The sequence below is a fragment of the Hydra vulgaris genome, chromosome 04 (genome assembly GCF_038396675.1).
Source record: "Hydra vulgaris chromosome 04, alternate assembly HydraT2T_AEP".
NCBI classification, from domain to species: domain Eukaryota; kingdom Metazoa; phylum Cnidaria; class Hydrozoa; order Anthoathecata; family Hydridae; genus Hydra; species Hydra vulgaris.
The window spans coordinates 20525001-20538473 of record NC_088923.1 but is presented as its reverse complement, the minus strand read 5'-3'; the positions used below and the strand labels follow the sequence as shown (position 1 = coordinate 20538473).

Genomic DNA, 13473 nt, shown 5'->3' with positions numbered 1-13473 from the left:
TTAACCTTCACAAAGTGTTTATAGGTTAAAGATAATGCTTTATTGTTAATGAACAATATTGATATGCTATTGAGACTTAAGATCTAAAACAAGTAATATTTTGTCTTTATAATCATCAATAGGGTACAGCGAGAATTTTTTTTTCTTCTAAAAGCTTAAGAAAAGGTGTATTCTTATGTAAAATCAAACTTTAAATAGGGTTTACTTAAAAATATTTTTGATTGGAAAAAGTTTTGATACCCAAATTTTCACTTTTAGAAATTGCAAAATTTAGTTAAATCTTATTTGTCACACTTGTCCTTTATTATGTTTTACATGTCCTTCTTTTTCATTGCGATGAAATATTAAATGCAAATAATGTTTTTAGACCAGTTGCAATTTTTTTTTGATACTTGTTTCAAAGTCATTATCTTGCATGAGTCCTACCAGCAATGCAGATTCTAGAAATTTTAGGGGAGGGGTTCTTTAATTTTCAATGAGGTTTTAATGATTAACAAATTTGCTTATAACAGTTTTTTTTTTTTGTTTCATTAGAAATAAAGGTGGTGCTAGTGATGTGGTTCCCCAAAAAACAGGAGGTTTATCCCACCTTACCCAAATAATATTTTGATAACACTACTATAACACTATTAAAAAAACAATAAATAAAATAAGATATCTTTCAAATTTATTGACATTGAAAATTTATTAAAATTTCTTTTTTTAAAAACAGGTAGCAACTCTCTATGTTGAGCTCTATGGATGCTACTGTCACTTGTTTTACAGCACGCTCGGTACTTTGAGTATGAATTTTAACAGAAGGAGTTATTAGAGGTGTCAATCTTAGCATTACCAACTTATCTTTAGTGAGCGAACAAGTAAAAACAGGTTCTTGTACCACACCATTTTCCCATTTGACTAGCTCTTTAAGAGTAGTTGCTGCAAAGTTCAGTTTAGGTGTTTTTCTTGGTCTGATTCGCATGTCTCCAAGGATATCATTACCCCTTTGTTCCAAAATTCGGTCAACTGCAAAGTTGCGGTCTTCTGCATTATTACTAGATAATAGAGAGATTAATAAACTTTCATGGTTCGCATACCAAGCGCTTAACTGGATGTAGGGAGTCACAATTTTTCTTAATATAACAGGTTGATTTCTAAGAATTCTCAATTGAGACAGAATGTGATTGGAAGCATCTTCAAGTCTGTCTTTAACTTTAATGTCAAAAAAAAGTTTAAAGTAAAATTGTAAACACAATAAGACAAGTAACTCAAGACTTTTCAAATTCTGATCAGTTAAGTCATCCTTCCTTGTCCACATAAAGACTATTCTCATGCCAGTAGTGAGCCATCTGGCATGGCTTAGGGGGCCACATTGAATTTCTCTAAGATTAGGTGGCAATACGCCGATCTTAACTGCTTTGCATAACTTGTAGATTTGTTTTTGATCTGTTGACATATTTTTTAGTATTGTTTCTGGAATGTCAACAAAGCTCTCTACCTCTGGAAAAGCTTTAAATTGAGGATTGTACTCCATTTTATTAATATCAGCAAGACATTTTCCCACAGGACCTACAAAGCCAGTACTACATGATGTTAGTCCATCAATTCGTTCTATTAGGTGACGCAAAAATAACTCATTTGAATGAAGCATGCATACGGCCCAGTGGCATTTGTGACCTAACAGCTTTTCAAGATGTGTTATAGCACCACCTTTCCAGCCGGTGTTAATTGAAGTACTATCAGCTCCAAGTACTAAACATGATTCAGTAAGATTATATTGTTGCAGCAAATTATAAACACCTTCAGCAATCTTTTTAGCTGGCTTATCTGAATGAGTATGTGCATTTGGAGTAAAATGACCAAGACATCGACCACCAGGTTCTATAGTCACAGTAATGTGTTGCTCTTTGATAATAATAGGATGTAGCTCAGGGTGTTAGCCAGCCTGATGGCGCCGCGTATAACGCGGTTTCCCAATTGGTTTAAAATTCCCAAAGATTTTTATAATCATAGTAAAAAAAAAATGAAATCACCCAGTCGGCAAATTTAGTTGTAAATGCGCATTAGAAACTCGTATAAATACGTATCGATGTGGTATGTATGTTAGCCATTTTATCGTGTCGAACACGCATTGGAAATACGAATTAGATGCGTATAAAGACAGGTATACAATACGACGCCTACTGGGTATCAGACTTGCATTTGAAACTCTTGTAAACAAGTATAAAACACGATAACCAGAGAATATTCAATACGATATTTTCCTGGTATTACATGCGCATTTAAAACATTCCAGAACACGTATTATTTACGAATATATGTTAGCCATTTTATCGTGTCAAACGCGCATTAAAAATAGACATCAGATGCGTATAAAGACAGGTACACAATACGACGCCTACTGAATATCAAACTCGCATTTAAACACGTATAAAACACGATAACCAGAGAATATTCAATACAATTTTATTAACTAATATGAATTCATAACAATGATAATGACTAGCAGTAAGCAACCCGTAATACGGGTTATGAGTTATTAAATCATTAATAACAATAAAAAAACACATTATTAACTTGATATATTATCTAAAATATTAAATACAAATTTATCTATAAATATTATAACTTTGACTCCGTATCAGCAACGTCAGTGCTTATAGGTAACGACATAAAGACCGCATTAACATCAGTTGAGTTCTTTTTAAAATCTGTCACAACATAAGTACCAGAAAAGGAAAGTCAAGGAAAGCCTGCAAATACCTAAAAAAAAACATGATAAAAAAATTTAAATTTTTAATTACAAAAGTACTATTTGCATTTTATTGTTAGTAGAATTAGGATAATAATAACAGAAAATATATGAACCTGTCATTTCGAAAAGGGCACAAGTCCATTTACTAAAACTTTTCAAAATCAACAAAAATATGATTTTTATTAAAATAATGTCTAGGTTGCTAAAGAAATTAAACATAGAAGTAGATAAATAAAGAACGTATATAACTTATATATTTTTTATTTTTTATAAAAACATAAATCATACAAAAATTTTTAATTCAAACTTATAAACTAAATGCTAAAAGTTTTGGACTTATGTCCTTTTCGAAATGACAGGTTCATATATTCTGTCTACAGAATAATTAAAAAAGATTATAAAAAGGCTAGACAACACAATGTATACATTGTTACTATAGTAACGCTTGCAAATAACACCACAACTTAATAAGATATTTTATTAACTTAAATAATTGGACTAAAAAGATTTTATTTATTACAATATTTGAACAATCAAGGGACAATTATAGTTAAACAATTTGAGCAACTATATCATAAAATAGCAAGCAACTCGTAAAATATTTCTTATAAATGGTCATTATCATTTGTGGTATTAAGAAATACGTATGAGCTCAGTAATTACATAAGTTTTATTAAATCTCCCACTCATCTAAGAGAGAGAGAGAGAGAGAGAGAGAGAGAGAGAGAGAGAGAGAGAAAGTAAGCGTTTCCAAAGCAGCATGTTAACAAATGTAAAAAAGCACGGAATAAATAGAAGTAATTGGTTTTATTATGTTACCAGTAAACAAAATTATTTTTACCTTGATTAAAAGCTAATTTCCAGCATTTCCTAATTAAGCTCCAGCTTCTCACTAACTGTTGACTAATGATTAATAGAGTAAATTTCACATCATACTAAATTTACAAAATTAAAACCATGTTTCAACACTTAGCTAACTAATCAAAAGATGACAAAGGGAAGACAAACTAAAAAAAAAATGAAAAAAAGAACATAATTATGATAGAAATTATAAAAATAAAATAAAATTATTTAGATTTAAAAGTGTTAATTGTTACTGTAAATAGTTAAACTTATACTTTACTTTAGAACAAAGCAAAATCAAATTAACAGACATTAACACTGCTTGACACTGAATTCTGTCAAGTAAGTTTTGTGCACGCCGAGTTACATTTCTTACATTTCAACAACAATTAATTTCATCCTGCCTAGATCTATTTTTTTCATTTGACAGCTATTTTCAAGTTGCCTATTAGCATTTTACATTAACAACTTTGTTGAGCCTAATACTATCTATTTCAATTTCACTGTTACCATTAAACATATTACCAGTAATCTTACTATTGTTACAATTGAATAAATGAACGTAAAAGAATCTTACAAATTGTGATCATTTCTAATCAAAGACTTTATTTAAACTTAAGATTTATTGAAATCCCTATCTTTTTATATGTTTATATACATAAGTCGTTTATCAAAAATATTAAACAATATTTATTTACATCAATTATTTTTAATTTAACAAAGAATCTACAATGCACAAAATTATTTTTACCTTAATGAACAAAAATAATAAATGCACAATCTTGTATAAAAAATTGAAGCAATGTCAGTCAGTATATTTTACTCTAAAGTAATTTTATATATATATATATATATATATATATATATATATATATATATATATATATATATATATATATATATATATATATATATATATATATATATATATATATATATATATACTGAAATATAGGCAGATTTAAGTTTATAAACTTTCGTTTCAACAAATTACTGTCAGTTTTCCATGTTAAATACACAAAAAATATTTCTAATATAATATATATCAAATATAAAATAAATCCAATATAAAATAAAACAAAATAGAAAACTTACTCAAACCAGTATCAGTTACACCGTGTGAAGTAACTAAAAAACACTTCAGTTCTTTTCAATAACTCTAAAAAATAACTTTCAGCTCTTTCCAATAGCACTAAAAAATGAAACAAAACTTGCTTAGCTGAGTTGCCTAGTTTATAAGAATCTGAAAACAGATAAGTAAAAAACCAAGAACAAACAAACATTTATTTGTTAGAACTACTATATTTAAAGAAATTAAATTAAACAAAGAATAACGCCAATTCTCCTTAAAAGCTAAAAAAAATTTTCAGCTCAAATTTGCTTGCAGACCTTGCTTGTAAAATAAAATGTGAATAAGAAACACATTTAGAAAAGCCTAAAAAAAGTTCATAAAAATTTACATACATTTGTTCTTTTATATCACATAAATCCATCATATGATAAATCTGAAATGAACAAATGTAATTAAAATAAACAAAAGTAAATACAAAAAAAAACATCAAATATGAATCAAAAATCAATATATCTGATAGAGATAAGATGTCATGATAAGAGAGTAGTTGTTGTTAAATATTGTTATTTCATGTTAGCTTTTAGAAAACAAATCATGTTGGTACTTCATGGTTCTAAAAATTCAAATTGAGATATAAACAAAATGTATATACGGCAAAATGATTTTTCTTGAGTGGCTTTTAGTGAATGATTAAAAGCAGCGAGTTTCAATAATAAAACCATGTATAATTTTTAACAATAGACACCAACATAAAGGTAAGCCAAATGTAACAACATTAGTAACATAAACAGGGCCGTACCAAGGGCGGGGCCAGCCGGGCCGCAGCCTAAGGCGCCAAAATTGGGAGGGCGCAAAATTCCCCAAATTAATAAATTTATTTTCACATTATGAAACTAATTTGCGTGGCGTCACTTTTATGTTGATAAGAAAATTAATTAAAATTGCGCCTCCTGACGAACTTTAAAATAAAAGCTCATTTACCAAACAGAAGAGCACCCTTAAACACTAAAAAGTTGTATTTTCTGAACATTATTTTTTACAATGAATCGTGCAAAAAAATTATCTGGTGCTGAATTTAAGAATGACAATTAAAAACCAATAATTATTTATAATATAAACAAATGATTCATTAAGGATCATATAAATTAATTTAACGCACACATTAAAAATTATTCTAAAAAGAAAAAAATAAAGACAAAAAGAACTTCGAATTTAAAAAAAAGAACGCTTAATTTAAGCGGCTTAAATAAAGAAACAAATGAAATGAAAGCTAAAGAAAGTAAAGTAAGCAAATAATAATAAAAATAAAGAGGGAGAAGAAAAGAAAAAAGAAAAAATAAACAATAGAAGAGCGCAATTAAAAAATAAAAAGTTGTATTTTCTGAACATTATTTTTTACAATGAATCGTGCAAAAAAATTATCTGGTGCTGAATTTAAGAAGAAAAGGAGAAACCGTCTTGAAAGTGACGCAAAACTAAGAAATTGTTTCAAGAAGTGGTTGGTAACAAACTCTTCTGTGGAAAAACAAATTATTTCAGAGGATATTTGCAATTAAGTTGATAATGATTCAACAGCTGAAGTTGCTGCTACATCTTTAATTACTGACTTAAATTCATATCATCCATTGGAATTAATTGAAGAGGAGATTTTCATCGGCCAAAGTCAAGACGAATTTGGACCAAATGATTCAGAAGCACAAGAAGATAGAAATTTTCAGCTTTCCAAACTAATTGAAATGGGCAACAGTGGATTTCCTCCTGAAATCTCAGAAATTTCAGCAACCTCAGGAGAAAACTTTCAACACAGTGATCCAGCTACATGGCCTAAAATGACAGATAAAACAAGGTGCTTTTTGATTCAGCATGGGCCGGAGCAAGAAAGAAGAGAATTTTTCCCAAACACACTTTGTGACTTTGACAACAGAATGCGACACTTCAGCTCAAAATGGTATGAAAAAAATCATCCAAATGGTGAAAAATTTGTTTGCTACTGGCTGCTGTACAGCAACAAAAAAGATTCTTTGTTTTGTTTTTGCTGTCTGCTATTTTCAACGACAAAAACCAACAATTTTTCAGAAATTTCAAAAGGGTTTTGTGAATGTAAAAAACTAAACCCAAGAATTCCAGAACACGAAAACAGCAATGAACACCAAAGATGCTATTCTGATTGGAAAAACCTGGAAAAAAATCTCAATGAAAGAAAGACATTGGATTCTGATCTGCAGAGATTTATCAACGGAGAGATGAAAAAGTGGAGAGATATCTTGAAAGTGATTGTTGATGCAATTTTGTTCTGTGTCAAGAACAATCTTGCCCTTCGGGGTTCAACAGAAGTAATTGGAGAGCAAAACAGTGGCATCTTTCTGAACTTAATTGAGCTGATAAGCCATTATTATCCTTTAGTGGCTGAACACGTTGCATCCGTTAAGGCAAAGAAAACCACAACATCCTACTTTTCTCCTCGAATTCAAAATGAGCTGATTGAATTACTTGGGCAGAAAGTCAGGAATGAAATTTTGTCAAATGTCAGAGAAGCTAAATACTACTCTGTTTTGTTTGACTGCACTCCAGATGCCTCCCACAAAGAGCAGATGACCCAAATAATCAGGTATGTCTACATCACTGAGGAAACCTGTACAATTGAGGAAAGCTTTGTGGACTTCATTGAATCTCACGAAAAAACTGGAAAGGGCCTTGCAGCTGAAATCACCGAAAAACTGGAGAAGGATGGCCTGAGCATTTCTGATAGTCGGGGCCAAGGTTACGACAATGGAGCCAATATGTCTGGAAAATATAATGGCGTCCAAGCTCACATCCATTCTCTAAATGAGTTTGCAAGATTTAAACCATGTGCAGCTCACACTTTAAACCTTGTTGGTGTCCATGCTGCTGAAGTTTCTCCACTCATGATTAGATTCTTTGGAAAAGTTCAAGCCATCTTTAACTTTTTCTCAAGTTCTACCTTAAGATGGGAAAAACTGATGAAAACATTGACCATCTCACTAAAGGGAAATAGTGATACAAGATGGTCTGCCAAAAAAGAAGCAATCATCCCACTACACAGACAAATAAAAGAAGTTCTTCAAGTTTTGGAATCCATAATTCACACTCCCAAGACAAATGCTGTCTAAGTTTGCAGTGCAAAAGAGCTCATCATTCAAATTGATTTCAGTTTTCTGTGTTTATTGGATTTTTGGTGTCAAATTCTTTCTTTAATTGACCGAGAAAACAAACTGCTTCAGTCTAAAAACATTTCAATTAACATTGCAGCAAAAAAAATGAAAGGCTTCCATTCAGAATCTGATAGATGTTGGGGTGGACACCATTATCAAAGCGGCTGCAGAAACAGCTATCCAAATTGGAATTGAAGGAGACTTTCCTATGAAGAGAAAGCGCAAAGTGAAGCCGATGGCACTTTATGAAGCTGAAGATGACTTTTGCCGTTTGTCACCAGAAACAGATTTCGGATCCCAGTGCAACCTTGTGTTTGACAGCATTCTCACACAAATTGAGTGGCGGTTTGAAGCTATGTCTGCAGTATCCTCAGATTTTGACCTCAGTGGACATTCTCTCTCCAAAAGTTCAGTGGATGAACTTAAGACTAAAGCCAAAAATTTGTTTAAAATTTACAAGACAGATTTAGATTCTTCAGATTTCCAGTCAGAAAGTGCAAGCTTTAAATATCAAGCTGCTGCCATGATGGAAAACTTTGAAAAATCTAGCCCGATGGACATTTTGCAGCTCATTCATAAATACTCATTGACTGATGCTTATCCTAACACGGCAATTGCTATTCGCATCTTCCTCACCTTACCAGTTACAGTTACCACATGTGAAAGAAGTTTCAGTAAACTTAAGATCATAAAAAACTATTTGAGATCAACTATGGGCCAAGAACGTTTGTCTTGTCTGGCAGTAGTTTCAATTGAACATGAAGTGGCCAACGCACTTGATTTTGATGATGTCATTAGTGACTTTGCCTCCAAAAAAGCCAGAAAAGTGACCTTGAACTGAAGTTTGTGAAACATTGGTGACAAATTGTTCTTTTAACTTGATGCGATAAATTTTGTGATCAATAATAAATTTTTTTTCATGTAAATATATATATAATGTGTTTTTTGTATATTTTTTTGGGAGGGGGGCAAGCAAATTTTATTTGCTTGCCCGAAGCGCAAAGTTGGCCTGGTACGGCCTTGAACATAAATAACAACTTTACGCAAAATCTTGCTCAACACGTTTGCCAAGTCGCACACTTTGAAAACATGGAAACAACATAATATAAACATGTATATTAACTATAAAACACAATACATTTATTTAACTTTATACAACATATATAAACACCTCATATAATATTTATATGATACATTTTGATATAGATACATTTTGATATAGATACATATATGATATAGATACATTTTATACTATTTTAATGACACATTTATAAAACGATTACATAACACATATTACCACATACATATATTTATCAAAAACTTTTTAACTTTGAACATAATATAAACATATATGCAAACTATAAACATATATAACTTGAATTGTGCGAACAAAAAATTAAAAAATAACATGAAAAAATCTAAAAAGATTCATATGTATACATGGCCTACTTTATTTATACGGCCGGATATTTTGCATTTTGAAGAAAAAAATAGAAGGCCAGTTTTCTCGAAAAGTGTTTTTTAAAGAAGCAGCTTTGAAAGTTCAAAAAGATGGTTAACAAAGGTTGCGTTGTGAATTGTCGTTCAAATCATCATAATTATGGTGAAGTATCTACAGTTGTATTTTCGTTTCCAAAAAATGAAGAGTTAAAAAAAAATTGGATTAAATTTGTAAATAGAAAAGATTGGACACCTACTAATTCTTCCGTTATATGCATCAAACACTTTGAAAAAAAATATTTTCAGAAAGGTAACAGGAATCAACGTTTTAGATTAATAAAAAAACTAAAGCCTATTCCAACTATTTTTGATTGCACAAATTTGACTGAAGAAAGTTCATCACAACTTATAAAATCTTCTAATTCGTTAAGAAAATCACCAACTAAAAGAATATTTCAGCCAGATCAATATGAACAGTTTTTATTGAATGATTTAATTAGTAGCTTTGACGATATTACTGAAAGTCTTGCTCTAGATGGTTTTTCATTCATGAAGTATTATGATCATGTAATTTTTTATAAATTGAGTCATAGTACTTTATTTATTCCAGAAGTTACAGAGTGCATTCGTGTAAACAATGAGATGCATGTTAAATTATTTTACAAAGGTTCACCTCTGTCATTGCCTCAGTGGTTTCGTCAAGGAAGAGATTGTCGTTTATCTTGTAAAAGTATGCTTCATAATTTTTCTACCTACATTAAATCAAAAGCCGAACAATTTTCATCTGTATTGACTGAATTACAGCAAATTAAATATATGAAAAAAACCTATTTATTCAGCCAATATTATAAAATATTCACTGGTATTACGATATACTTCTATGCAGTCATACCAACTTTTGTGCGAAGAATTACCTTTACCATCATTATCATTACTTAAAAAAATAACTAGTGGAAATATTGATGCTCTAAGTTGTGTAAAACGTTTAAAATTAGAAAGTAAGATATCTCAAGGCATTTGCTTGATTTTTGATGAAATGTACTTGCAAAAATGTGAGGAGTATTTTGCTGGAGAGATGATTGGTAGTGATGAGTCTGGAGAAATGTATAAGGGAATAGTTTGTTTTATGATAGTTGGCCTGAAACAAAACATTCCATATGTGATTAAAACGTCTCCTAAAAAAAAAATCAATGCTGAATGGTTGAAAGAAGAAATTTTTGAATGTCTTCGTATTTGAACTGAATGTGAATTTAATGTTAGAGTTATTGTGTGTGACAACCATTCCTCTAATGTTTCTTGTTTTAAAAAAATTCTTTGTGCATCGAATCAACAAGCCAAAGATTTGTTTTTTATTGACAATCTAAAAAAAAATTTACCTTTGTTTTGATGTTGTACATCTTATTAATAACATCAGAAATAATTTGTTAAATTGCAAAAGATTTTTATTTCCAAATTTTAACTTTAATGGATTTAAAGATCCTATAATTGTATGTGGGGGAGAAATTAAATGGAGCACGTTCTATAAAATTTATGAAAAAGACATCGCTCTTGATGCTGGCTTGCGTAAAGTACCAAAAATAACAATGAAAGTATTACATCCTGGCAATTTTAAATAAAATGTTTCTTTAGCACTTGCAATTTTTGATGAAACTACATCTGCAGCGATTCACTCATATTTTCCTGATCTTAAAAGTAGTGCAGATTTTCTTACATTATTTAACAAGTGGTGGGTTTTATCAAATTCTAAATGTCAATATTCAACATGTAATATTTTAGGTAATGCAGTCATTTCTGGTGATAAAAAACCTGAATTTCTTAGGGAAATTGGATTGAAGCTTGGCAATCAAAAAAAAAACCAAACTGTGAGAAGTTTACTTTAAGTGTTCAGAAAGCTGCAGCACTAATAAGAACACTTAATAGTCATGCCTTATTGATCGAGGACTTACTTAATGATGGATATCACTTTGTTTTAACTGCAAGATTTCAAAGTGAACCATTAGAAAGGAGATTTGGACAATATAGACAAATGAGCGGTGGAAGATTTTTGGTGGGTTTAAAAGATGTCACTATTTCTGAAAAAATATTAAAAATTAAAAGTATAGTCAAAGAAAGTATTAACTTTGATGATAGTTTGAAAATGCCTCTTGAGTAAGAAAATAATTTAACAGATTTGAAAAACTTTCTTCTTGACATTGATAAAGCTGAGTGTACTCCAGAAATCATGACACTTGCACCAGAAAGTAGGGAAGTAGGTGCTCATATTGCTGGATATATAGCAAAGAAACTTAAAAAACGTTTTGGTACATGTTGTAAAGAATTTTTATGTTGTGTCAATATTGATGAAAGCAATCCTGATCATACTTATTTAACAATTATTTCTAGGGGTGGTCTCACTATTCCTTCACCATCACTTTTGGATTATGTTTGCACATCCTTTGCTATGATTGACTACTCTTATAACAAAATAAAGAAGTTTAATTTACATGCACGACAAGCTTTAGAATATTTTATAAACCACTTTTATGACTCTTTTCAGACTTTTTCTTCTCCCATGCATGAGAAAATTGGGATAAAACTTGCTGGAAGAGCTGTTATCAACATTTTTCTTAATAATAAAAAAATTATCTCTACCAGCGAAGTAGCTGTTGATCATGTAAAATCTTTTAAAAAGAAAAAATTTGAGAATGTTTAATAAATTATTTATAATATAATTATTTTATTTTTTAATGAAAAAAAAAAAATATTTTAATATTTTTTATAACTGTTCTTATTTCTTACATTGTTTTTACTTATTCTAAATTTTAAAATAAAGACTCTTTTTATTTATTTATTTCTTAATAAATGTTCGTTTAATATCTAAAATTATGAATATATACAACTTTAGTGGACTTTTTAAATTTAGAAAGTAAAATAATTTTGAAAATGTTCAAAATGTATTAAGTTTATGAAACATTACGATTTTAAAAACTGGCCTTCTATTTTTTTCTTCAAAATGCAAAATATCCGGCCGTATAAATAAAGTTGGCCATGATGTATATTCATATATAAAAACATATATCTCGTAATAAAATATCAAATTATAATTATATTTAATTTAAATCAAATACTTATTGAATAAAGAGCAAAAAAAAGATAAAAGAACTGCAATCCTTATAACAAAATTTAACATTTAGGAACAATAAAATGTCAGTGTTGGCTCGAAATTTTAATATATTTTTCTAAATTTTTTAAAACAGTACAAAAAAAAGGTAATAGCATAACAGAAATGTTAATAAAATAATAATCAACATAATAAGATAAGTAAGGTATGAAATGATAGGATTTATAATATATTTGAATTATATTAATTTAGGACTTCATAAAACTAAATTAATTTAAAAGTAGTAATAAATATTTTTATGATAAAGTTTTAGTAACTTTTTTAGTACAAAAAAGTACAGTAACTGTATTGGAGATATGCGATACTGCTTTAGCATAACGATATCTCTTCATACAACTTTTCATATATTTCTTACTATTCCTTTTCATTCCAGACAAACTTTTCACTAAATTTCTTAAGAGAAAACTTTTTAATTTAAATTTTGCTTTCACAATTTCAGTTTAAGCATGCGCTTTAAAGCAAAGATTTTCGTTTTTCCGTTATATGTAGACGATGTTTCGTCTGACTTTTTTTTTCCCGTGAACTTTGGGAAGTCACTTCCCGAAGTTCACGGGAAAAAAAGTCAGACGAATTATCGTCTACGTTATATGCTGATATTTGATCAAAATCGGGTACAATATCGTATCCGATTTTGATCAAATATTAAATAATACGTATTTTTGATACATAAGTGGTATTGAACTCAAATTCGAAACTGAAAACTAAATGCGTATTTTTCTGGTATCAACGGCGGTATGTTATACGTGATCAATACTCCGAGTATTTACAATACTCGATATGCAGACTGGGCAGTCTCAGATTTAAATTGTTGCGCTAGACTAGTAAAAAACGCAGTTAATACGCGCGACAAGGAAATGAATTAAGTTAATCAATTTAGAATTAATATCGATTTTTTAAATGTGAAAAAAAAAGTGTCGTCATTAACAAGCAAGATCATTTATTCAAAAGTTGAAAAAAAAATGTTTTTAATTTTAATTGACGTCAGTTATTCTCCAGTTAAAATTGTTCAATACGTTTGATAAATAATTTTATTAATTTATTTTTGTTATTC

At 29.6% G+C, this 13473-nt stretch overlaps 1 protein-coding gene across 1 annotated transcript; it reads left to right on the top strand.

Moving 5' to 3' along the window:
• The first annotated feature begins 6049 nt into the window (after positions 1–6049).
• On the top strand, positions 6050–8663 carry LOC136079264 (uncharacterized). The gene is made up of 3 exons (XM_065794990.1): positions 6050–6113; positions 6207–7735; positions 7935–8663. Exons 1-3 carry the CDS (start codon positions 6050–6052, stop codon positions 8661–8663), a joined length of 2322 nt encoding a protein of 773 aa, XP_065651062.1.
• Positions 8664–13473: the final 4810 nt, after the last annotated feature.